Source organism: Phoxinus phoxinus (assembly GCF_949152265.1).
Source record: "Phoxinus phoxinus genome assembly, chromosome: 13".
NCBI classification, from domain to species: Eukaryota; Metazoa; Chordata; class Actinopteri; order Cypriniformes; family Leuciscidae; genus Phoxinus; species Phoxinus phoxinus.
In genome coordinates, this window is record NC_136888.1 from 18,613,713 (window position 1) to 18,640,170 (window position 26,458).

A 26,458-nucleotide genomic window follows, 5' to 3' on the forward strand; every position below is an offset into this window, starting at 1 on the left:
GAAAAATGCAACAAAGTTAATCCTATTTTCATCCATTAATCTTTTGTTGTTGTTTTTTTTTGGAACAAAAATATAAATTTGTTTTTCAAAAGTACACTGCTTACATTATTCTACAGTTCTGCAAAAGACAATAAACAGAAAGAGCATTTCCAAATGCATACCGCTGGTCCGGGATCCGGTTATAAATAAATTTAGCAGACGAGTGTCACGGACGAATTGATCAGAGAGAGAGAGAAACACAGACGGGGCCAAGATGATTATATGATTGACATCAAACTGTAGCAGCAACGTTAGTCATCAAGATTAAATTTAGGTATTAATACCAGATTTATGTACCATATGACATTTTTTCCCCAGCATATTCTGCACAGAACTACCAAGTTTAGGTGCATATGATTATATAATTATGTTTGAGATAAATAAAAATTTTAGCACACTGTAATTGACTTGAGTTGATATAAAAGGCTGTCCCAAACACCAACTAGATAAGTAATCAGTACATTTGGGACTTTTAATACATTTTAGGTTTTTGTAAGTTTAAATAAAGCTATATTTTTGTCCAGTTTCTGATATTGTGATGTTACTCAAAAACATTTTGGGAAGTGATATTCAATTAAAACAAATGGCATGTACAGTCATGTGTTTAAAATCTGTAAAGCTGCAGTAAAGCCCGATTCTAACTTGTACAATGTGATTGATTGTATTATTGAACATGATAGTGGCATTAGCGCCATGGACAGAAGGATAGAGCCTGTGGAAGCTTTGTTGTGATGGCAGCAATTATTTCCTTTGCAGGTTTAAGGCATATGATGTGTGTTCATCAGTCCAACACACTTCATTCATGACAACTCGCCCTCCCCTCACACAGTTGTGTACACTCGCTGTGTGAATTCATGTCAGAGGTTCTCCTCATCAGAGGTATTTCAGTAGTTGCTGCAGTCACTTGGCTGAATAACGAACATGTTTGGTTGAATCTGTTGTGTGTTGTGAGAGGTGCAGTCCAACACTGATGATTGTGATGATGATGATGATGCTGAGTATGAAGATCATCTGGAGGAATGAAGTCCTTCAATGCATTGTAATTATCTCGTTGTAGTCTTTGAGTCCGGTGGGTCTTTCTTTGCTTTTTGAGATGAGGTTGATGGGTGGGTTTTGCTCTTTTTGGGGGTGGAGTCCTGAGGTTTGGATTTGGACTGCGACGGGCAAGGAGGTCTGGGCTGCTGGGGCTGTCGTTGCGTTTCATTGGCTATAGGCTGTCGGCGAATGCGCTGAGGCGAGGGGCTGTCGGTGCGAGAGGTGGCGTGGCTCCGAGGGGAGGTGCTAATGCTTCGAGTGGAATTAAGAGTTAAGGTACGAGTAATAGCACGTGTGGCGGTCCGACTTCCCTGTGAGTAGGAGGGGCCTGAAGATGGAGGACGGGGTGGAAGTGTTTTAGAGGGGCGGAGCTGAGGTTTAGGTGGCTGCTGATGGATATTTGTGTGCAGACTTGCAGACTTTTGAATCCTGGGATTGACATAACTTTTGGTTCTGTTGGAGAGAGGAAAGAATGAGTCATATCACTCTGAGCTATTATAGGATAGTCTGTACAATTTTCCTTGCATAGTTTGTCAGTAAAAGTGCCAAGCTAAATCTGAGGTTCAGTATTCACAATTTTACATTTCACATTACGAGCAAGAAGAAATTTCAAGAAAGAAAGTAGATTTTATAAACAGACATCTGTCTTAAAATATAAAGGCAGCTATATATTTTGTATATTTTTATATCCAGTTTGTATTTCTTTTATAAACTGATTTTTTTTTAACCTTCTGTGTGTTATAACCCACAATTAGAGTACTGTTAAACCTGGAGAGAATCATAAAACTATAGCTAATAATTATTTTGTTTATATATTTATCATTCATTCAATTTTGTTTTACCTATTTGTAATACTCTTTTTTTTTTTTTTTTTTCACGGAGTGAGTAAGGGAATTATGTATTAACAAAAATGGGTCCATAACCACATATCCATAGGCTTTTAGATGGAACTGTTTATAAGATCATAAAAACGCAAATTCAGTAAAATTCAGTGTTCAAACATTTAACTGGTAGTGTAGATTCAAATGAATGACTTCTAAATTGCAATTCTGTTCCACCAACCTGTATTGAATGAAAGACACAGATCTCTGGGTTTGCAGGAGGGTCGTGCCCCCCATTTGGTCAGAAGACACCCTGATGGGTGTGACTGGCCGTGGGATTCTGCTCCTAATTCTCCCATCTGCTCCCCTCTCTCCTCTCTTAGAGTCGTCTGATTGGTGGGTTTCATCCTCAGATGCGGTGGTTGAGAGTGTCGGGGAGGGCGAGGAGGCGGAGCGAGAACGAATCAGATGTGTTTGTTTACGCTCCAGAACGAGGCGGGCCAGCTGTTGTTGTCGGCTTTTGCGAGTTCGCTGCAACTGCTCCTGACTCTGCGATGACTTGTCTGACCCCGTTTCCTCCTCCGACATGAGAATGGGAATACGGCTCCGTCTCTGTGGGATTGGCTTTCTATTGGGTGACTCCCCCTCCGGTGGAGACATGTCCTTCTCATCCTCCACCTCTGTATCTCTGTTTTTTTCAGGGGTCGGAGAATGACACTCTTCCTGCTCCTGTGTCCTTTGCTGGTCTACTTCTGGCACGACACCATCTGGTCCGACTTCCATTTTGGTTTTTCTAGAGACCTCCTCAATGGCTGTAGTCTCTGGCTGGTCATGTGACTCAGCTAAAAACACAGTCTCTGCTTCCTCTCTGCCACTTTTAGTTACTTTTTCTTCAGCCTGTCTGCCATTCTCAGCATCACTTTCTTCTTTTTTCTTCTCATCCTCTTCCTGTTCTACTGTAATCCTATCTCTTTTGCACTCCTTTTGCTCTCGTTCACTGACCCCCTCCCTCTCCTCTTTCACTCCACCCGTCGCCTCACACTTAGGTATCAACTCATCCAGTCCAGACGGGCGATGTCTGGCTGTCATGACATTGTGATGTGTTGTCTCAGCGATGTGTATGAAAGTGCGTTCCACCTTGGTGAACGGCGGTGAGCAAGAACCGCTGGTGATTACAGCTGCAGATGTCATGATGATAGGTCTGGGCTCAGACCTAATAACAGAGGAAAGAGTCCCGGGTTCAGATTCATCTGGTACGGGCCGCTCTCCCTGCGGTGTCAATGCGGCGAGTGTTCCCTGCCCGTCTCCAGGTGAGACTTGCCCGTTACCAGCAGACACAAGCACCAGCGTGCGTGAGCCCTCTTCCTGGTCGTGGTCCCGGTGGGCGGGGGCGAGTAGGGTAGACGCAGCGCCCTCTGGACTTCCCTCACTACTCCGCGGGCTTCCGTCACTGCCAGAACCTCCCATCTTTGCACCCTCCTCTCTGAGATCATCAAACATCAACACACCGGACACAAAGTCGACTCGCTTCATACGCGTCTGAGAGGAAGACGGTGAAGGTTCAGCCACTGCGATCTCCTGTAACAATGCAAGAAAAAGATAAATGAAATGAGTGAAGTAATGTTAAAAGAGCTGGATAAGTTCAAATTAGTATTAGTATTAGAAAGACATATTTTGTAGCATTATAAATGTTTTGATCAATTTAATGCTTAATGCAATTTCATATACAACTTCTGTCAGGACCACTATCATCAAAGATGATTGAAAATTAGCATACAGTTTGGATTGGTGGTATGGTTCTGTTCTGGGCAAGAACTCCCTGCAGCCTAGCAAGGACAAGAGCAGGGACAGCAGCAATAACCCCCCTTAGGGTAAACAGAACAGAACCAACATAAATGTATTGCAGAAATCATTAATGTTCAATAATGTAATGTACAACATGATTCAAGAAACATGAGTCTGAATCGAAGAGGAATATCAGAAGGCCAAGTCCTGGATGAGCGGAGGAGCTGGGGATGGAGGAGGGTAATTAATTAGGGTAAGCAAGCTTGACTGATGTGACCTTCCAGAACTAACGCTACGCTTTATTTTTGATCAATTTAATGCATTATTGGTCAATAAAAGTATCATGATTGGTAGTATGTATTGAAAATTGATCAAAAATTTACCATTTAATTGATCAAAAGTTCAAAATTTCATAATTTTGAAAATTATAATAAAAAATGATTAAAACTTGAACTTTTGATCAATTGAATGCATCCTTGCTGAATAAAAGTATAGATTTATTTAAAAAGCTTAAACCTTTGAACGACAATTTACAGACTTTAAGCTGTTTGCAATGAACAAATCAAACAAAAGTAATTGAAATAGCTCAGCTATGTGGTTTCCCCAAATTCAACTGAAAATGGAACTTTTATGACTTCTGCAGTCTCAAACTTACTCAACCCCTTGAATAGAATCCCTCACAACATCACAAATCTGCAAAACAGGTGTTGTCTCAAGCACACCTGATACAACTAATCAAGAGCTTCATTAGTTGCACCAGGTGTGCTTGAGCTAGAACACATGAAATATCTCAGCTAGTTAGGTTTGTTGAGTGTCACGTTTGACATGTTACAAATATGGCTAAGTAAAAAGATTGGTCCAAAAAGTTAAGAGAAGATATCATTGCCCTTCACAAACAAGGAACAGGATACAAAAAGTGAATAAACTAAAATGTTCCTAGAGACACCGTTGGAGGCATAGTTACCAAGTTCAAAATTAAAGGAATAGTGGTTATATTTTCTGAGACCAGATTTGTGAGAAGGCAGGTTCAGAAAAACCCTCAAGTGACAGCAAAAGGCCTGCAGCAAGACTTGGTGGTAGTAAGGCGCATAATAAACGCATGCGGTTTCCATGCCAGATCTTCAAGACGTACACCACTACTGACCCAAAAGCACAAGAAAAGTCAGCTCCAATTTGCTCAAAATCATATAAATAAGCCCCAGAAGTTTTGGGATTCTGTTCTGTGAAGCGATGAAACAAAACTGGAACTGGATCAGCGGTATGTCTGGAGGAAGAAGAATGAAGCATACTACATACAATTACTTAGTTTGATTTGTTCATTGCAAACACCTGAAAGTCTGTAAATTTTGCCAATAAACCTGATCTGCAATGGGTTTGAATAATTTCGATTACAACTGTGTGTGTGTGTGTATATATATATATAATATATATATATATATATATATTAATTAAAAAGAGAATTTTATATGCACAATAAGAATACAGAAAAACAAAACAAAAAAAACAAAAATTTTGGACCACATTGTGAGAGAAGAGACCATAATTTTAGTCATTTTTCAGATTATTTACTTGTGATTTGGTTGTATACAAGCTTTGCAGGATTGTCTTTTTAGAATGACATACATAGTTAAAAAGGCACAAAAGTCCATTTTACAGTGTAATATTTTTTAAACGATTTAGCCCATTTGTGATTTCAAGTGTAGACTCAAAGACAGTGCTCAGCCAACAGTATGTACAGCAATGGACACACACAGAGCGAATGAGACAGAGGAATGTGTTAGTACAGCAGCATGTTCAGCTATCTGTCCAAAGACTTACTTTTACAAAAGCCCAAAATACATGCTTGTACATAATACTATTAAGTCTACTATATAGTCCCTATGGTGTTTATTGCACTAGCTATTTTGTGAAAGACTCTTGCAGTTGAAGTTTGACCCTGATTCACACATGTAACGCTTATGAGCAGGTCTGGGATTAGCTGATGATGACGAGTAACATTTATCAGCAATAAAAAGTCCAGCGTATGATATAAATTTTGACTCAGAAAATGTCTTAAAATTTCTCCATAACAATACTGATGTGTGAGAAGCCATCTACATGGTTTTAGACTTTCCCCAGCACATTATTAAATAGATAAAAGAATACATTTTAACGACGTTTTTCTATACAAATAGACGTTGCTAAACGCTGTTTCACGCTGCTCGGAGCTCAAGGTTTGTCTCTGGGGAGTTCAGACAAGCTCAAAGATTGACCCAGTTAGAGACAGAGAATGTGAGAGGTTATGAATGTTGAATGGCATGAAGCAGGACTGCAATGAAAAGCTGTTCGGCTTATTATGAATTTAGCATAAAACATGGTACTACATGTAACAACACTAAGATTCAGAAGTTATGGACATCATTATTTACAGTCTCTCAGTAAAGCAGAGAAGAAATTTGTGAAACTTCCTCTAACCTTCCTCAAACTATCTGAACATGTTATCTCACACTGTAAAAAAATTTGGACTCTTTAAATCTTTATCAGCGTGGAAACACTACATTTCCTGGGCAATTATTTTCTTCATAAGAAATTTACAGAATTTAAATATACTAATAAAAAGATATTTGTCTTGTCAAGATTAAATCTGATCAAATGTGTATAAGCACTACCTTTCAAAAGTTTGGGGTCAGTTTGGGATAAAAAAAAGAAAATAAATTAATACTTTTATTCAGAATGGATGCATTAAATTGATCAAAAGGTAAAGTAAATACATTTATAATGTTACAAAATATTAATATTTTAAATAAATGCTTTTGAACTTTCTATTCATCAAAAATTTCTAAAAATGTATCATGGTTTTCCCCAAAATATTAAGCAGCACAGCTGTTTTCAACATTAATAATAATAAGAAATGTTTCTTGAGCACCAAATCAGCAAATTAGAATAATTTCTCATGAAAAAAGGAGAAGAAGAATTTCTGATGGATCCTGTGACATTGGGAAATGGCTACTGAAAAATCAGCTTTGCCATTACATTACATTACAATTTAATAAAAAATAAAACGGTAAAGTATGGATGTTTTTACTGTAATTTTGGTCAAATAAATGCAGCCTGGCTGACCATAAGAGACTTCTTTCAAAAACATTAAAGATATCGTCAACCCCAAACTTTTAAACAGTAGTGTATTTGATGCCTCAATAATTAACAATCGTTGGGATGCAGAAATCATTACTATTACCGGTACTATTATCCTGCATAACAAATAAAACCCAGGGTTCATTTACAGCTGAGCTTTCGTATACATATGTACAGTCATTCAGTCTGTGCTACTCTTCTCCGTTAGGAAGACATTTGGATCAGCTGTTTCACACAATTCAGACTACAAACTCTTCTGAACATACACATTACAGTACATTGGTGATTCCAGATAAACAGTGGTTGGTGTAATTTGCATTAAAACACCCAAAGCACAGCAGCACAGACGCTAGGAGCCAACTGCTATGAACGCTGAGTTCCAAACCAATATTACACTTTGTCTTTATTCATGTGTTTTTTTTACCACTCAGAGTTTGGTGCAGTTGGCCCAGCGAGGCAAATTATAGTTTAAGAAGAAATTCTACATCTTCAGCAAGATGGTTCGCATATGCATTGATATCCAGCATTGAGTCATATAGCATTTCTACAGCATAAATTTAAGTGAAACATTAATACACTGACAAAAAATCAATCTCCCAACAGATATGTATATATCTCAACTGAACTGAGGCTAGAGGATAAAGCGATAATTAAAATTTTTCATAGGAAGTATCTAACGTTGTGCACTAACCAGGCACAACCAACGTGTCTGTCAAATGTGACACAGTCAACCAATCAGAACCAATGTTTTATTGTTAATTCAAATTAAAACTATTAAAAATTAGAAATGATCCTGTAATAATAACTAACTGAAATAAATGTTTAAGTTGTACTAAATGACCAAAAAAAGTTAAATCAAAATGACAAAATCGTATAACAAAATTACTAAAACTTCAACTAAAATTAAAAAGGAGACAACAAATATAAAAATAAAAGCTAATTCAAAACATTAATAAACATTATAATAGTATGCATGTATTTATGCATGTAAAAAAAACGTAACACAACACTTATTGCATCGTGCCTGATTACTACACAATATGTGATCTAATTTCTATGACACCGATACTGCGCTTCTGCATTCAAAAGCTTATTTATGCATTGATTCATGTGACTATTGTGACTTTAAACACTAACATAGCACGTCAAGTCTAAGCCCAGGAACAAAAATGGCAACATTCATTTGCTGAATGATAAATTATAGTCAAGTTCAAATACCGGTATCTGCATGTGTGCATCAAACCACTAATGCATGTGTGACAAAACCAAAGAAAGAGGCTCAGTCTTCCTTTTTACGCTCCTATTGCCTTGACCTCTATTGCACTTTGATAATATATTTAATATATCTCTATTCCAGAACTTTATAAATTTCTCAACTCATTAACTATTAGTCAGATGTCTTGACATAGAGGATGTTGTTTATGTCTTTCTTGCCCTCAGATAAGCACTGCTTAAGTTCACATAGAACCTAATATCCCTCTATCTGAAAGCAATATGCATATGTTTCTGTAATACTGACTTAAATAATTATAGCAGAGAAATGTATCTTTAAATATCTTTTTATAGCTAATATGGAAGACAAATGTGATATCACAATTAATCCACATGACCAAAAGTATGTAAACACACACCAAACCGACATTCAATTGTTAAGCATATCATTTTTTTAACCATGGTCGTTTACCTAAAAATGTTTAGGAGGAGGTTGTCCGGCTGTATACCTTGGCTGCGTTTAACTCCACTTTTAGACATGAACTTCCCTATGCACTTCCCTCTGGGGGATCCCCATCGCCATTGTGCGTTCAACTTTGTCAAGTGGACGAGGGAAGTTTATTTGGACAGACAATCGTCTCCTTGATTTTGTCCAAGGGAGTAAATCTACTCTATATGTATGCTTCAGGCAGATCCATGACCATGTAGATGATTTTAAGCAAAGTTATTCAAAGCCCATAAATACAATCACTTGTAATGTAACATAATTGCTTATTACTGTTGACCAATGGTGGCACTGACACCAAATTGATCAGGTGTGGTCAGCCTTGAGTCACAATTACACACATACAGTTTGGTGTCAATATGTCAAATCTTTTCCAGAGATACAGCCTGAGATGCAGGTTGGAATTATGCCATCAAATTCATTGATGCGGTATACGAAAATGGTTTTGTCTATTGACACTAAATCCACAACTTTTTGCCGACATAGTTTGAAGATGATCTGACTCGAATTTGGACGAATCCAATTCGAGTCAGAATTTGAATTTTTTTTATTTGGAAAATCGGACGAACTAAGAGGAGTTCGAAAAAGTAAGTTTTTAAAGAAAATCAAAATGGAGGGCAGGAAGTTTGGCCAAGTCTGACAAAATTGATATGTATCTTCTCAGCATGACCCAGAGAATAAATTAAGAGCAGTATCATTACAATAGGCATGCTGCACTTGATTTTTAGTCAAACCGTTCAGTAGTTAAAAGCAAATATATCAATTTTCATATCTCCTGACCACTAGGTGGCACAGTGGCGAAACACCGCACATACCCTCAAGTTATACTTGTGATTACACAAGTTTGGTCTGGATACAGCCTCATGTCTATTTTGGCGTATTCTACGGTATAAGCATAAATTTAAGTGCAAATTTGGACTGTTGGCGGCGCTAGATGGATTGAGTTAGAGTCTCTAAAATAGCTGTCGTTATTGTTCAGACTGTCCTCTATCTGTGTGCAAAATTAGGTGAAAAAAATAAGTATTGCATTTAAACACATTGCAAGGGTTCCGCCAGTAGTGGGCAATTGCGCAACGTAACCAATGATGCACATTCGTGTAAACGAAATGGGGGAAAGTCAGCGAGGGAAGGGCATAAAAAAAGTTGACTTAAATGCAGCCGTGTTAGTAAAGGATGTAGCTGAAACAGCCAAATTCATTAAATAGAAATGTGTGTCCACATACTTTTATCCATGCAGAGCATTTTATTCAAGCCTATTACTCACACATTGGACATGTGTACACACAACTCATTCTCTCTGTCTTTCTTTACTCAGTTTCTCTTCTATAAATTGAAAACACTCTGCTTGAAATGCCAGAGGATCCAAGCAACTGGATTATTGTATAGGTCCAAAGCCTCTGAACCCTGCACATGCTGAATGTGATTAATGTCACGCTTTCTCTCGGCTACGAAAGACGCCAATAAGAATCTATATAAAGAGATCCATCAGTTCAAATTCTGTCATGCTTGCTTAAGAAAGCCATTCATCCCGCCTGGAGGTGCATGTTGTGGCATTTGACAGGTTCTATATGTGCTGAGATCATATTGATGCGAACAGACTGTGCAAAAATAGCTTAGCAAGCACTCACTGTCCTTCTAGTGTCCTATACGAACACACAGCAGGTGAACGCACCCTTTTTAAGTAACTGCTTTTGGCCGACATTCAACATTGAAAACACAATCACACTATCAGCCTCCATCACATCTGTCCTCTTACACAGAAAATGATGGTGTCATGAGATTCTAAGAGGCCAAAGCAACAACAACAACAACAACAACAAATGATATTCTCATCACTTTAGTCAATGCGCCCGTCCCACCTGACACCAGCAGCTCTGCAAACATCCTCCAAGGAGGTAAAAATGTGTTTTTTTGCTTTTCTTTTCTTTTTTTACAAAATATTTAGTGTAGTGTCTTTATGAGTAAATACATCTTACAGCATTGTACAGAATTGCTTTGTTTTGGAGAATAACTTATCTTTCTCCAATTCTCCCAAGTAAGGGGAAAATTCACCCAAGAATGACAATTCTGTCATTGTGTCATTCCAAACCTGTATGAATTTCTTCTGTGGAACATTAAAGAAGACATTTGTTTTTCGTCCATGCAATGAAGAACAATGTGGTCCAAAAACAGCACTGACTTTTGGACATTTTTCAAAGTATCTTCTTTTGAGTTCCACAAAAGTCATGGGGGTTGGAACAACATGAAGGTGAGTAAATGATAACACAATTGTAATTTTAGGGTGAACCTTTTCATTTAAAATATCCAATAACACATTTCAGTGTACCGGTAGCTAGAGAGGATCTCATATCTCGCTGACACACACACACAATCTCTCCCACATGCACACGGATCTCACAATCACAGACCAAGTTTATTGCCCAAGCTTCCGTACTGATTTTTTTTCATCTATGGGCACAAAAGCGGGCACCGTACTCCTCTTCTATTAAAACGGCACCACACGTGTGCATCTGTGTACGTTGATGGTGGGTGAATCATGTCTTGTTCATAAGTTTAGCCAGCATTTGCTGAATGTGTAGGCGTGGTATATTTAGTACAGAATGCCGGGCTCTGGGGTTGCCCTGCGACAGGGGCATGTGTCTGCGATGGGCGTGACGGTGGGCGGGGCTGCTTTCAGCTGAGCGGCTGCGCTGAATGGCCGCTGCCCCGAGGGCGGGGTCGTGGGGGAAGTGCTCCGTGTCCATGGTATTGGAGGAAAACACGTACGACGCCAGTCTTCTCAAATGGGCGGGCCTCGGGAATGAGTGATGTGGGTGTGGCCTGTCCTCCAACTGAAAAAGACCAATAAGAGTGGAGGAAAAGAGGAATCAGGCTGAGGAAAAACTAAAGCGCGAAGTATTGAAAAAAATCGTGTTTTTTGTCTTTTTTGTGTGTGATGTGTGATGCACACACAAAAGCACACCAATAAAAAACAAGTGATATACGATACATTATATCAAATGGGTGGTACAAACACATAGATGTGCTGTAACTCGTTCAGAGGACAAGACCAGCCCACATCTGTCTAAACGCTAAAGACAGGCTTGATTAAGTTTAGGTGTGAGTGGGTGTATGTTCTACATGTTGTGAAGGAGCCACCGTGTGGACACAGACCCCTGGACCACCAAGGTGAACGTGATTTCACCAAGTGCAACATGTTCCTTGATCAACGTCTTTGTTGATCCTGGAACAACATTCCAATCAACCAATCATTTTTGGGGACAAGATTACGGTTTATGTCAAGCTTAGACTTACAACCAGTGTTAGGTGCTTCTACATCAGTGCTATTCACCTATCATTTCCCTCTGATTTTAAAGTAGGGTTAGGATTAGGAGTAAAGATAGGGATGAGGGCTACATTTTCAGACAGAAATGTTGTTCCAGGATCAACAAAATGTGTTGATCCAGGAACATGTCTTACTTGGCAAAATCACGGTGACCGTATGACCAATGAGCAAACTAAGCTTGGCTGTGAACTGTTGAGCATGACGTGCACACACACACACACACACACACACACACACACACACACACACACACACACACACACACACACACACACACACACACACACAGGACAGGATTACATAAAACACTCACATATACATCAGGGGGGCGTACATACACTCAAACAATGTATGCTCATTATCTTGCAATACAAGTTCTGATGATGTCAGTATGTAAAATATTCAGCAGCTAGGAGCAAATGCTAGAAGTATTTCCTAATACTTCTGGCTTAAACACAACCTAAACACACAGTCACACACACACACACAGACACAGACACAGACACAGACACAGACACAGACACACACAGACACACACACACACGAGCACCCAGTAAGGGATATTTGTGGTTTCAGCAAGTGACTTTCAAGATGTCAGGAACTTCACAGAAGCAGGGTTTGTTTGTTATTTGTTCAAATTAGTTAATAATGCATTAGATATCATGAACAACAACACTTGTACATTCGTTCATATTCAAAATATTGAAATGTTAAAAATGAACACAATTATTATTATTTATTTATTGGAAAATTCAGCTTTGTATCACAGGAATAAATTACATTTAAAAAAATATATTAAAATAGAAAACTGTTTATTTATTTGTAATAATATTTATTTTTATAAAATAATTGCAGCCTTATTGAGCTGAAGATAATTCTTTCAAAATCATAAAAAAAAAAAAAAAAACGTATCGACCCCAAAAAGGGGTTGATAAGTAAATATTAATAAATTCTGTACCAAATGCATTTACTAATGTTAACCCTTGTTGTAAGCTGTTACCATTTTATTTATTGTTTATTGTGTTTATTCACAAATATGGAACAAAACAAAAAAAACAATAATTCAGTCATGAACATAATTTTGTCTCAACAATAATTAAATCTATGCCAGTGTACGGAGTAGAGACATAAATTAGACAGGTGTTGGGTCCTTAGAACCATATAGTCTTTCTCTGTAAGGCTTTTAACGTCAACATGAAATCAAAAATGGTCATATTTACTTTTTCAATGAAGTAAACTATTCATTTGATCATTCATGATGTTATTCTAAAAAGCCTAAATACCAAATAAAAAGTAAAAAATAATAATTGCTCTTCCTCTGAAACGACAATCCTTTCATCCCATTTGCTACAGTAATTTTTGTTGTTGTTGAATATCCTATTTCTCTCAGATATGTCACATTACAAAACTAAAATGAGCTGTGTGGTAAAATTAATGTTGATGAAAACAAGCATGTACTCGCAGACCAATGGTGATAAAACGATAACATGCAATAAATTATATTTCAAACTAGACTTAAAATGATAGGTCAACCAAAAAACACCTTCATGTTGTTCCAAACCCATAAGACTTTGGTTGATCTTCGAAAAACAAATTAAGATAGTTTCAATTAAACCTGAGACATTTCTGTTCCTCCATTGAAAGGCCAGGTAAACTAAATTTAAAAGATCCAAAAATGGCAATAAAATGAATCCATATGAATCAAGTAGTTTAATCCAAGTCTTATGATCACTTTATATGATGAACAGATTTTATTCAGGCTTTTATTCACATATAAATTCATGAGTCACACGCCTGGTTCTCATGTGTACATGATGCATGAAAACCAATACATTCAAATTTATTTCAATCTGTTCATCCTAAATTAAATCTGTAAAACCATATAAAGCGATCATATCTCTTAACAAGGCTTGGATGAAACCGCTTGATTAATATAGATTTGTTTTACAACGCCTTAACTTTTAAGTCGGATCTTTTAAGTTATGGTTACCTGGCCTTTCGACGGAGTGACAGAAACATCTCAGGCTTCATTTAAAACATCTTCATTTGTGTTGTGAAGATTAACCAAAGTCTTATGGGTCTGGAACAACATGAGGGTGAGTAAATGATGACATATTTTTAATTTTTGGGTGAACTATCCTTTTAAGCTTTCAAAAAGCTGTTATCAGGGTGCTAAAGATCATACATATAAAGTGATCAAGTTCATTCATACACGCACTTGCCCACACATACACACTCAGGTGTGACTTACCGGGCCATCAGGTCCAAACGGCTCCGACTCCCTCCTTCTTGGGCAGGTTTGAGGCAACGAGTGACAAGGTGAATGGGCGGGGCTTGGTCCCAGCCCCTGCTCCTCTGCTACAATCATCATCCCGCGTTGAGTTTTGGGTCGTACAACAGCCTCAGCTCCACCCATCCCGTGCACCGCTCCTCTCCTTCTTCTCTCCTCATGGTCCTCAAGAGGGCGTAATTCCTCTGGTTCCTCGTCTGTGGTGCCTGAGGTGGTGGGCTCTGCCCCAGGATGGAAGTCTTTCAACTCAGTTTCTTTATCAATCATCACCCACTCCCTGCTGTCAAAGTCCTCCTCTTCTGCCAGCGGGACTGAGCGGATGAAGGCATTGCTGTGAGCCTCCTGGTCACAGTCTGCAGAGACATCATGGCGGCCGCCGGCCAGTCTTTCTCCCTGTCCAGCGTCTAAAGAGAACATCTGAGCAGGCTGGGAAGAATAGACGTGCCTGGATGGAGACCCCAGCATGTCCATACGAGAGCTGCCACAAAACACACAAAGACTAAGACACACAATCAACTGAACAACAATATATTTAAAAGTATTTAAATACAGAATACTACTTTTTTTCTTTTTTTCTTTTAAAGAAATTAATACTTTTATTTAGCAAGGATGCATTCAATTGTGTTTAATTTCAAATGGCATAAATCAAATGTAGCAGTAAAGAAAATTAAAATGCTACAAAATAATATATTCATGATTTGATCTTTTAAGTTATGGTTACCCGGCCTTTCAATGGTGGTCAGGTAACCAAATGAAAAGGAACAAATGAATGTTGTTCTTTTGAAATATCTATTCATCAAATAATTCTGAAATAAATGTATAATGTTTTCCACAAAAGTACTGATGTTTAATTTTTTGAGCATCAAATCAGCATATTAGAATTATTTCTAAAGGATCATGTGACACTGAAGAGTGGAGCGATGACGCTGTAAATTCAGCTTTGCCATCACAGGAATAAATTACATAAGAATGATTAAAATAGAAAACTGTTCTTTTAAATTGTATTAATATTTCACAATGTTACATATACTCAACAAATCAATGTAGCTTAGCAGAAGCACAAAATACTTTTAATGTAGTGTGTTTGTCCACAACCTGCAATACAGCATGCTTTTAATAAAATTACAACAAATAACTATAATTTTTATTTTTATTTTAATTTGTGTTTCATTGAGTCGTTAATCTCATTATCCCTAAAACTAATTATCTGAACTGTGTTCAAATGTTTGTTTGTTTTTTGTGGCATAATTAGCTGCAATGTGCTATTATTTCTATAAACCTGCAATATTACATTTTATAATTAGTTTAGACACTAATACATATGATTAATTCTTTACTATATTAAATATTATAATATGTATTACTAATAATAATTATCAATATGAGATAATTTCATATTGATATGATTAATGATAGATTAGTCAGAAATGTCAACAAAAAGGGTTGAAAAAAATAAATCTTAAGATTATACATCATTATACCCAATAAAAACTGCATTAATCTTTCATTTAACTTTTCCTAATATAATTGCCAAGCCATTTTGATCTTAAAAATGCCATATGTTTCCATAATAAGACACGCATGCACTGTCCTTTCAGTAAATTCCCAGATGGCTTCCTAAATGTCAGAGAAGAATGGTATAGTACAAAACAAAACCTTACAGGATTTATTCTCAGAAAATCACTTTTGAATGCTTTTATTTCCAACAAGACACATTAGGTCGAGTGACTCTTTAGAAAGCTAAATGTCAGCCAGAGGGATAGAGTGATAAATGTTACCGTTTATCGGCACCATCTCCTCTATCCTCTGCAGCGGACAGGCGGTCTGATTCTGGGCTGTTTACTCTCCGGTACCTTGGAGGGCGGGCCTGAGCGTCTGCCTCTCCGCCCCTCGCTGGGGAAACTGACCTCCCTCCTCCGGCAGGCTCTTCCCCATCCTCTGATGCTACTTGTGTCTGGGAGGGAAAGCCGTTTTAAACACTTAATTGATCTAAAAGCATGTTTCAAACTAATTAGAATACAATTAATTTGAATAATTGGGCATTATACATCAAAAAATAGTACCTTACTGATGCTGATCCTGAGTTGGTTACGATTGAAGTCAGTTTCATCCCATCCTTCACCAGCAGGTGGGGCTGGAGCAGGTTCGCTAGGCCTCCTGGGTATCAAAGCAGGTGGGGCGTTCTCTTGGTCATCTTCAATTAAATGTTCATCTTGCAGAACATCATCAGTGTTTTCCCTCGGTAATTCACCAGGTACCAGTGTCACATTCACCACCCTGAGAGACAATTCAAAGCCATATCAGAATGACATCCATATCATTCAAAGACATATAAGAATCACAGTCATTTTAAAGTCAAAACAGAGTCCAGAATCCCATCCCATTGTCTAAACGGTCTGATACTGTTGTAAGCGTAATCTTACCCCACGATGGCAGCAGTTTGCCGTGTGTTTTGTTGCGGTGGTGTGTGTGTGCTGCTGGGCAGGGCCGTATCTGTTCCAGATTTTTCCCAGTCATACGGCTCATTTTCTGTTATCACCCTCTCTTTCATGCTGTTCTCAAATACTGACATTAGCAACTAGACCAGGAAGAAGAAAAGAAAGAAAATTTTTCATTCAAAGTAATTGCATGAAATAATACATTTGTATATACTGTGTGTTTTATGTGTATATATATATATGCCGTTCAAAAGTTTAGGGTTTAGGGTCGGTAATGTTTTTTTGTAATGTAGTCTCTAATGCTCACCGAGGCTGCTTTTACAGGTATTTGATTAAAAATACAGTACAATTGCTTTCTGTTTTAATATATTATAAATTGTAATTTATTCCTATTATGGCAAAGCTGAATTTTCAGCATGATTAGTAACATAATGTGGTGCTCAAGAAACATTTCTTACTATCAGTGAGTGTTCTTACAAAATATAGTGCTGCTTAATAATTTTGTGGAAACCAATGATTATTTTAGGATTCTTTGATGAATAGAAAGTTTTAAAGAACAGCATTTATTTGCAGTAAAAATCTCTTTTTAACATTATAAATGTTTTCACTGACACTTTTGATATATATATATATATATATATATATATATATTCATTCATCTTTTTTCTCTGACGACCACAAAAAATCTTTCCAGAATTTAATCATGTTCATTAAGCTATGTACAAACATCTAGCAGTTGGTCTGACTAACTGTTGCAACACACACACACAAATTCAATGAGGAGGTAAGAGCACAGGAAGTGGGTGATTAGAGGTACATGAGAAGGGTTTACCTGATAATCAGGTTTGGTGAAATAATCCAAATCCAGCACATGGTCATAGAAGACATGAAACTCAGCGGGCATGTGTTTCAACAGCATCCTGTGCTCATAGCGCTCTTTAATCTGTCCCACCTGCTCCTGTTCACCAGACACACATTACAGACACAATTAACAACTCTGAAGGCTTTAAATATTTTAAACAAAAGCTCTTAAGACTGAGTACAACAAGGGTTAATTCACTCAATTCAGTTCCATTTTCTTCATAGTCCCTGGCTAATGTGAGTGTGAAACAACTGTCTTACCTTATCTTTTATCTTACGCCATGGTAACTGTCCAACAGTAAACTCTACCAGCATATAAAACAACGACCACAAATCATCATGACGACCCATTTCCTGTTAAGAAGGGGAACAATTTTTGGTTTTCTTAAAAAATAAACTTATTCTGGACAAGAATCATCCAGTTAGATATTGCATAAAGCCAAATGAATATGTTTGGATTGTGTTTAGTCTGTGGGTGTCCTCTCTGAAGCTGACACTACACTTACCTTGTTTTTATGAGCGTTAATGGAAGCGTAGCGTACTGTTCCTCTGAACCCAGCCACCGTCCTGGGCTAAAGCAGAACATTTAAAAGAGTCTCATAATAAGAATTCATATTACTTTCTTTTTATACTTTAACACTTGGAATAAGTAAATAGATAATCACAACAGAGCAATCATGGAAAGGAAATATAAGGCAGGGTGGAGCGACAGGAATTATGTATAGCTACTTTTCATAACTTTTTGACCTTTTGGGGCTGGAGTTTAGCCTGCGTCCAATTAATTGAAGACATGTACAGGAAGTTTTTTACATTGAGGAAGTAAAGGTGTAGGATGCAGGTAGAGTATGAGAAGGTACAGCAGGGGTGTGTGGATATGTCCAAATTGGGTATGTTGCAGGATTCAGCATTTGATATTTAAGGGCACAACCATTAGGGAGGAGTGTGTCATTTCTAAAAGCCTTCAGAGGGTAAGGAAGGAATCTTTCCAAAATTTTGGAAAACTCACAATATGACTGTCGCTATGGTAACAGGGACAAACATCTTTGGCGGGGGAGCATGCGATTCAACATGAGCCAAAACAGAACTGCAAAACAAAACTGAGAAAAGTGAAACATAAAAATGAATTCAAACATACAAATAATAACATTTATTAGTGAAAGGCAAATCAAATAAATAAATAAATAAATAAATAAATAGGGATGCATGATACATTAACCCACAGGAGCCATACGAATTACTTTTATGATGGATAGATGCACTTTTTTGGGCTTCAAAATCTCAGTAACTATTCACTCCCATTATAAAGCATGGAAGAGCCAGGATATTTTTTTTATATTACTCCGATTGTGTTTGGCTGAGAGAAGAAAGTCATATACACCTAGGATGGCTTGAGGGTGAGTAAATTATGTGATAATTTTCATTTTCGGGTGAACTAACCCTTTAATGGAATTGGCCAGAAATGTGATATCGGTACATCCCTAGAAATAACTCCTGAAACATAAAGCATCACAACTACATATAAAAATTGCACATGCAAGAAACAAATGTGAAAAATGTTGCTTATTAGGTCATTTTTTAGCTATTTCCATTGAAAAAAAACTAACACAAATAGTATTTGAGAGAATATACCGAAGGAAGAAGAAGAATGTACCACAAAATAAAGCAAAAGCAATACTTACTGGCCGCACCTCCCCATTTGTATTAGTGTACTGTCGTGCCAAACCAAAGTCCAGCATGTAACACTTCCTACAGGTAGACGGCAATCGGCCCATGGCAAAATTAGACTAAGGATAAGAGAGAGACCAGAATCAGTTGACAGAAGCCAGGTAAATGGATTGGGAAAGAGAAGAGATGGAAGCAGTGGGACGTACAGGTTTAATGTCTCGGTGCAGGAAGCCCACAGAGTGAATGGCTTCAATGGACTCCAGGATCTGTTTCCCCAACCGTAGAGTCGTGCTCATACTGAACGTCCCTCTAGGCTGACTCCTCCTGAGATCCGCCAGATTCCTTCCCTACAGAAAGAGAGATTCAGCTGCAGTTTCTTTCACACACACATAAGAAAAAGAAGTTTAAAATAATACTGTACCTGCAACTGCATGACAACATAATTGAACTTGTCATTTCTTCCACATCCAATAAATTTGCAAACATGATTCTTTCCTGCACAAGAAATGAAAGCAGTAATGTCACAGATATTACACTGAAATCACACATATTACAGCTTTTTCACTCATTCGCACATAGAAAACACATTCAGCAAGCAGGTACAGAGAGAGGCGGTGACATTTGGAATTCCAGCATGTCCTCCATGAAGGTTATAAAGACATGTGAGAGCGGTGAAAAAGAGAGGGAGGGAGAAAAAGTGTGGTAATCCTTCAGTTCTTCACGCTCATTAGTCATATAGACTCCCAGTGGTATGCCTGAACTACAGCTGAGGCTAACTGCCTTGACAGGCATGAAAGTCACAGTGTGTCTCTGTGTGTGTTTCATATTTGTGCACATCTGAAAACATTATGATGGGCATTTGAACAACAGATGAACGGTCACATATTTTTACAGATCCTGCTCCCTTATCATCTAACTACAAAGATGTACTGTACACTACCATTCAAAAGTTGGAGTCAGTAAGATTTATTTAATTTTGAAAGAAGTCTCTTATGCTCACCAAGGAGGCATTTATTTGATTAAAACCACAGTACAAAAAAAATATATTGTGAAAAATATTCACAAATTAAAATAACTTTTTCCATTTTAATATAATTTAAAATGTAATTTATTCCTGTGATGGCAAAGCTGAATTTACAGCGTCAATACTCCAGTCTTCAGCGTCACATGATCCTTTAGAAATCATTCTAATATGCTGATTTGCTGCTCAAGAAACATTTAATTTCTTCAATGTTGCAAACAGTTGTGTTGCTTAATATTTCTGTGAAACCATGAAAAAAAAAAAAATCTTGATTCTTTATAAATAGAAAGTTGATCAATTTAATGCATCCTTCCTTGCTGAATAAAAGGTATTACTTAATTTTTTTTTAATTGTACTGACCCCATCATTTTAAATGGTAGTTTATCAGAATAGATATAAATAGATACGTATAAGTGACACATGCAAGTATAAAATGAGCTTTGGCAAGTACATAGAACAGTCTCGCCAACTGGCCGGTAACTTGAGAAAGAACAACATTACTATAAAGTACATTGTTTAAATTGAATTGTAAGAATGATAGTGTGAGCATTGCTGATATAACATGAAGAATCATTTTTTTATTACAGCCTAAAGAAAACACTGATTCAGTGAAAAAGTTTACTATCGGAAGTTTATCGAGGATACTTAAATGTTGTTTTATTACACATTTGTTGAATATTCCTTGCATTAATCCACTAACGCAAAAAAATGAGGAACAAAGAATCACTAAGGGCCAGATTTAGGGCAAATTAGTGTGAGAGCGCAATCCCATAAAAGCGCGATGGGAGTGGAAAGTTCTGCGCATGATCTACTGATGATGCGCAAATGAAAGAACACAGATGCAACTGGATCATTTCAATAATGACCAACACAATCTACCAAGCTTTTTTGGGGGGGTTAAATAATGCCGCAAACACTAGTAAATTGACTAGCGCAAACTTTATTAAATCACCTTGCGTGATTCATTTAAAGACTCTTCTAAAGATAAAGTTTGTGTCTAATAGGGAAACTCCTACAAATGCATGCAATAAGGTCAGCCGCAAAAATAACCCTGTCCCTGCCTTTTCAGCGCTAATTTCTCCCTGCGTGTCTTTAGTAAATCCTGACAGTAGTTTTTTAACGCCAAAAAACGGTTTTCACAGGCCATAAGTGTCTTGGAAATGGATGAGATGGATGCTGGCTTAACTCACATACATGATGCTGCAAGTGACACAATGAACTGTGCTGTTTGTCAACAACTGATTAGCTAACTTGAATATGACACTAAATGCATACACATCCTCTTAGTCTCCTCACCTTGTAGTTTCTTTAGCACAGCAACCTCCATCTTTAGCACTTGTTTGGGCTGTTGGGCGGATTCCACTTTAAGAGCCACATTCTCCCGTGACAACAGGTCGCAGGCCTCATATATCTCCCCGAACCCTCCACCCCCAATCTTCTTCAGCTGAATACACAAACAAACGCAAGGTCAGTCATAGAAGAGCATTGATTTACCCTGTGTGTCACCTATTCCGCATGCTTTGAGTCAGAGCTGGTCTCGCACATTTACAATATACACTCTTAAAAAAAAGAGGGTCCAAAGATGGTTTTCACGGTAATGTCATAGAAGAACCATTTTGGGTTGCCCAAAGAAATCTGTGTGAAGAACGTATTAATAATCTAAAGAACCTTTTTTCCACTATAAAGAACCTTTTGTGCAATGAAAATGAATGTTAAAGCTACTTCTTGGATTCAAAGATGCCAATAAAGAACCTTTATTTTTAATGGACATCGTAAATAAACATGCCCTGAGAAAGTCCCTTAGCTAAACAGGACAAATTCAGCTAAAACAGCTAAATTCACAGAAGAGAAAAGATTTTGTGAATTGTAACAGGCTGGATTTGGTTTACATTGTATCACAAAATTTGATTGCCTAAGTTATTCGAGCTGTTCCGATCTCTGAGCATAATACTAAACTCAAGAAAGATTTAATTCAATTCCGTGCGTTTCTATTCTAGCAGCATGCACTAAACATATCGATTAATCTTGGCTTAAACATGCTTTATCACATGAGTTATGACAGGATTAAGTTTAAGCCAGTAAAAAATGAGTCAGACTCTGTTTTACGGACCACCACCATCCCCATCAAAGATATTATTATAGTCAAACAGACACAAATCATTTCTGAGGAGATCTGCTTGAAGGAGAAGTGCTATGAACTGGCCCACAACCAAATGGTTAGGGAGAATTTTGGAGAGAAGCCAGACTGAGTTGATTTAAAAGCATCTGCTGTCATATGTGGAGCATTTTGTCCTGTGCGATTAGGCTACAAAGGCAACAGACACTAGTTTAGGCATCTTTATTCCATGAACACACTCCCAGCTAAATATAGACAAACACACACTTACCACTTTCCAGCGCTCTTTCACCAAGCAGTTGGGGGGCAAGATGTCGACCTGCTCCCCCGCCCCGTTCATGTTTTCGTCGCCGTGGACAACGGGCCCTACGCACTGCATCGGCTGGCCAGAACTTTACCAAACCCTGCCATTTACCTGAAACACAGTGTGCACACAACTGCTAAACTAGCATGCCACAATATTGCATTTTTAAATATTGCACTGTGGAGTCCAAATACAGCTATTTTTTTATTATGAATTATAATTTGAGTAAAAATGATGAAAAATAATATATTCTCATTTTGCTTACATTTGATTATGACCATGAAATCGTACAAAATCGTACATATTCCATACATATTTTTTTAACTTAAGCTTTCTGAGTATTTCCAGGTTTAAATCCTGACATGAAAGTATTCCCTTAAAATAATAATGAATTGACACGTTCAGAAAAAAAACTTGAATGCAAATTAATAGCTTAAGGAAAATCATTTTTAAACTCTAAACGCAAAAGAAGTATCTACACAACCAACCCAACACAAGACAAGTGACAACAAAAATAGCACTGTGTCTAACAGAATGAAGAATACAATACAGACACCAGAAGGAACAGACATATGTTTCTCTGGAGGTCATAATCTGGGCCTGGGCTTTTTTCCATAATCAATGAGCCCTTTTTAAGGTCATACAAAGGCATCCACTGCAAAAATTTGGCCAAAATAACATACATTTCATTCATTCCAACAGTCTTAAACCATTGTTGAACATGCTGTTTACAGAAACAGAGAATCCTGAAAACAATGACACATATTCTAAGACCCTGAACAAGAAAAAAATGCTCTACCGCCTCCTCGAGATTTCTGTAATGTCTGCAGCGGAGTATCAGGTATCCACTAGAGCCGGTCAGACACAGAGGCCCTGTCTGTCAGAACTGGACTACACCCTTAAGCACGCTCTCATAATGTTACAGGCACTTATTAACCATATAAAAATGGAAACAGCGATTATTTTTCACATGCTTGCAGTTTATATTCACATACTCTGTGTATGCTTAAATCCTTAACATATTTCAGACATTTCTTTCTGTTTACCGTTATAAATCACTCTCACCTTCTAAATTGAATTTTCTTTCTAAAGAGTGCAATGGGTTAAAAATGGATCTAATTAATAAAACTGAAAAGACTCTCACCTTAACACTTCTGACACCTTCATCTGAGAAAGTTAAACCATAGCCAGATATTTTAGGGAATACCTCGTCTTATTCTCCACCCTTAACATCCAGAACAGCAAATCAGAATGGTATTTCAGTATACATAATTATACCATCAAAAAAAATCAATCGACTTATTTTACAATGCAATGGATTGCTCAAAAACACATATAAGGTCAATGCTTTAAATGTCAGATGTATAATTTATACAAATGTATAGTAATGTTATGGCAATGTACAGTAAAAACTGGCAGCTGTGGTTGCCAGAACATTTACAAACATAAAAAGTGATGTTACAAGCACTAAGGGATGTCATATTGTTCGTTGTATTTTACTCTCCCTAATTATTTATGTCATTTAATAACTTTTATAGTAAGCATAGTAAACATTACGTAACAAATAAGCTTGCGACAAAAAGCATGATGATTAAAAAATAAGAAAACAAACTCTCTAAATAAAATCTAAACAACTGAGACAATCATGCAAAGAATTGTGGTAATGCCTATTTATTCATAAATTATAAGTTAATTCGTACTTTTTTACTAAAAACATAATTTTAACAATTTATTGCAAGAATATAAGTATAACAGTTATATATAGTATCACTAGCTATATATTATAAAGTAATTCAGTTTTTTTTTTTTTTTTAAATTTCAGTATTGTACAATAAAATTACTCATATTCTATACCTATAGGCTATATAATTGGCCTAACTTACATTAAATCCATTACTTTATATAATGCTTAGCAGATCATTTGATAATGTTCAGTCAAATGGTTTGAAATTTCTTTAAATGTGTTTTATGATGAATATCTTACACAGACACCTGATTAAAAAACCTGACTTTATTATTAGATCAAATGCAGGGTCCAAAGGATAAACCTCAGTCTCATCATGCAGCAGGCTCTCCACCTGTTTGCCTGGAAAACTCGAAGCCTCGCTTTAACAAAATGATAATGACATTCTGATTGCATAGAGCATTTGCTGAGAGCACTTCATTATTCTGAGTTAACTAAATGTCAGGAGCACAGGACTGCGTGGGCTCAGTCTCCTGACATCTTCAGCTTCTTTCTCCGCAGTGCCAAAAGGATCCGTCTGCACGGACCCCACCCAAACCCGGTCTCATCCAATGAGCAGCCCTGAAGGCTAAGCCCCGCCCCCAAACCGTCGTTTGATCACCGTCCATTGGGGCAATGCCTAACAATCATCAGCACATTCCCCTGCTCGAGGCTGAAGCGAAAAGCACTTTGGGATGTGTCGTTCATCAATGAGACAATAGACATAAACGGAACTGGTCATTGTCACCTCTGAAAAACTACAACTCCCAAGGACAGGCCACGTGAGCTGTTGACGTACAGCTGCATTATGTGGCATGTAATGTAAATTATTCATGATTTTTCTTAAGCATAAATAATATATATATAATATGGGTTAGTTTCTATTTTTGACTCGGGCCCGAGTGCCTTAATAGTTTGTCAAGACCGTGACAGATTTTGTTTCGCGTGCCCGGTTGGGCACCTGGGCCAGCGCAGCATCACTATTGACAAGGTGCCAACATACACGGGACAAGCTGATTGCTACTAAGCAGCGCTTTGTTTTAAAAAATATTTTGGCAAACAAAAAACGATCTACTAACCTGTTCTTCTGTCGTCGGAGTAAAATCTCAAAGTGAGAGTTTAAGGAGAGCCGCATAATTCCGTTGGCGCGACCGCTGCGCCTCTTCCCCTAGTTGATGCTGCACCATTTTCAGCCTCCTCTGCTCCTCCGCTCCTGCACTGATTCAGCATCGCACGGATACTCCCACTATGCACCGCGCACATGCGTGACAGAAGACGGCTGTTGCGTAGCAACCCGCAAGGCGTGAATCCCCCTCATCTGCAGACTTCAGCCATTGAGGAAATTCCTTCAGAAACGTCTTATTACTAAAAAATACTAATTGTAAAGAAAACGAAGAAGAAATAATCGTAGTTAAGGAAATACATTTTATGAAAATTGTTTTAAATTATGTTAGTTGTAGGCTACCATCTTTAATGTGCTCTTGAAAGGTGATCCTGAAAAATGCCCTTCAGAAGAATACAGAAAATATCAATAGGCAAGACAAATTAGTTTACAAGTGAGACACATGAGTTTCCTGATTTATTGCCTCTTGAACGTGAAGAGAAAAAACAAAACAAATCTAGCAGTCTGTAATAATTGTGTAAAATCATCAGGTCATGCTTCAGTATGAAGTACTGATCTCAGCAAACATAAAAAATCCACCAACAAATGATAAATCAAATTAATTAATGAAACCTAACAATATGGTAGCTTATGGGTTACACTTCTGAAGGTTAGTTCAGAAGTGCTTGGATTCAAGCTAGACTATGTTGGTCATTTTTTAGCTGGTCCAAACTGATCTATCAAAGCTGACCATTGCATTAAATTACATTTAAATTACATCATTGTTTTAATGTGCTTGGGGTTGTGGCATTAAAAACACACAAGGCCTGACTGAATTAAAAGGTTAGTTCACCCAAAAATGAAAATTTACCCATAATTTACTCACCCTATATGACTTTCATCCAAACACAATAGGAGTTGTATTAAAAAATATATTGGCTCTTCCAAGCTTTATAATGGCAGTGCATGTTAGATTTTGAAGACCAAAAAAGCGCATCTATCCATCATAAGAGTAATCCATGCGGCTCCAGGGGGTTAATAAAGGCCTTCTGAAGTGAAGCAATGGATTTTTTAAAAAAAAAATTGGGCTTAAATAAATGGT

At 37.5% G+C, this 26,458-nt stretch overlaps 1 protein-coding gene across 4 annotated transcripts; it reads right to left on the minus strand.

Moving 5' to 3' along the window:
* ttbk1b (tau tubulin kinase 1b) lies at window positions 1-25,872 on the minus strand. 4 transcript variants are annotated; one of them, XM_079632086.1, is made up of 16 exons: window positions 25,720-25,872; window positions 25,334-25,629; window positions 22,499-22,642; window positions 21,408-21,555; window positions 19,512-19,585; window positions 19,297-19,437; window positions 19,105-19,209; window positions 17,932-17,997; window positions 17,687-17,779; window positions 17,397-17,522; window positions 16,550-16,704; window positions 16,190-16,403; window positions 15,905-16,080; window positions 14,088-14,604; window positions 2,137-3,473; window positions 7-1,527 (listed from the first exon to the last, which is right to left on the minus strand). In XM_079632086.1, exons 3-16 carry the CDS (start codon window positions 22,604-22,606, stop codon window positions 1,083-1,085), a joined length of 3,705 nt encoding a protein of 1,234 aa, XP_079488212.1. In that variant the 5' UTR covers window positions 22,607-22,642; window positions 25,334-25,629; window positions 25,720-25,872; the 3' UTR covers window positions 7-1,082. The 4 variants fall into 4 exon arrangements, with proteins under 4 accessions (XP_079488211.1, XP_079488212.1, XP_079488213.1 ...); XM_079632087.1 differs by adding an exon at window positions 23,676-23,756 and having other exon boundaries at window positions 25,334-25,872; XM_079632085.1 differs by having other exon boundaries at window positions 1-1,527; window positions 25,334-25,872.
* Between the last annotated feature and the right edge of the window lie 586 nt (window positions 25,873-26,458).

Bases quoted from the DNA above. Each gene is read 5' to 3' on its own strand.
- ttbk1b (XM_079632085.1), bottom strand. From the start codon at position 22,606: ATGCAGTGCGTAGGGCCCGTTGTCCACGGCGACGAAAACATGAACGGG. The intron at 17,998-19,104 runs GTAAGTATTGCT...GTTCTGCTTTAG, and splicing joins CAAATGGGGAGGTGCGGCCA to CCCAGGACGGTGGCTGGGTT. The intron at 3,474-14,087 runs GTAAGTCACACC...GCATTGTTACAG, and splicing joins CGTTTGGACCTGATGGCCCG to GAGATCGCAGTGGCTGAACC.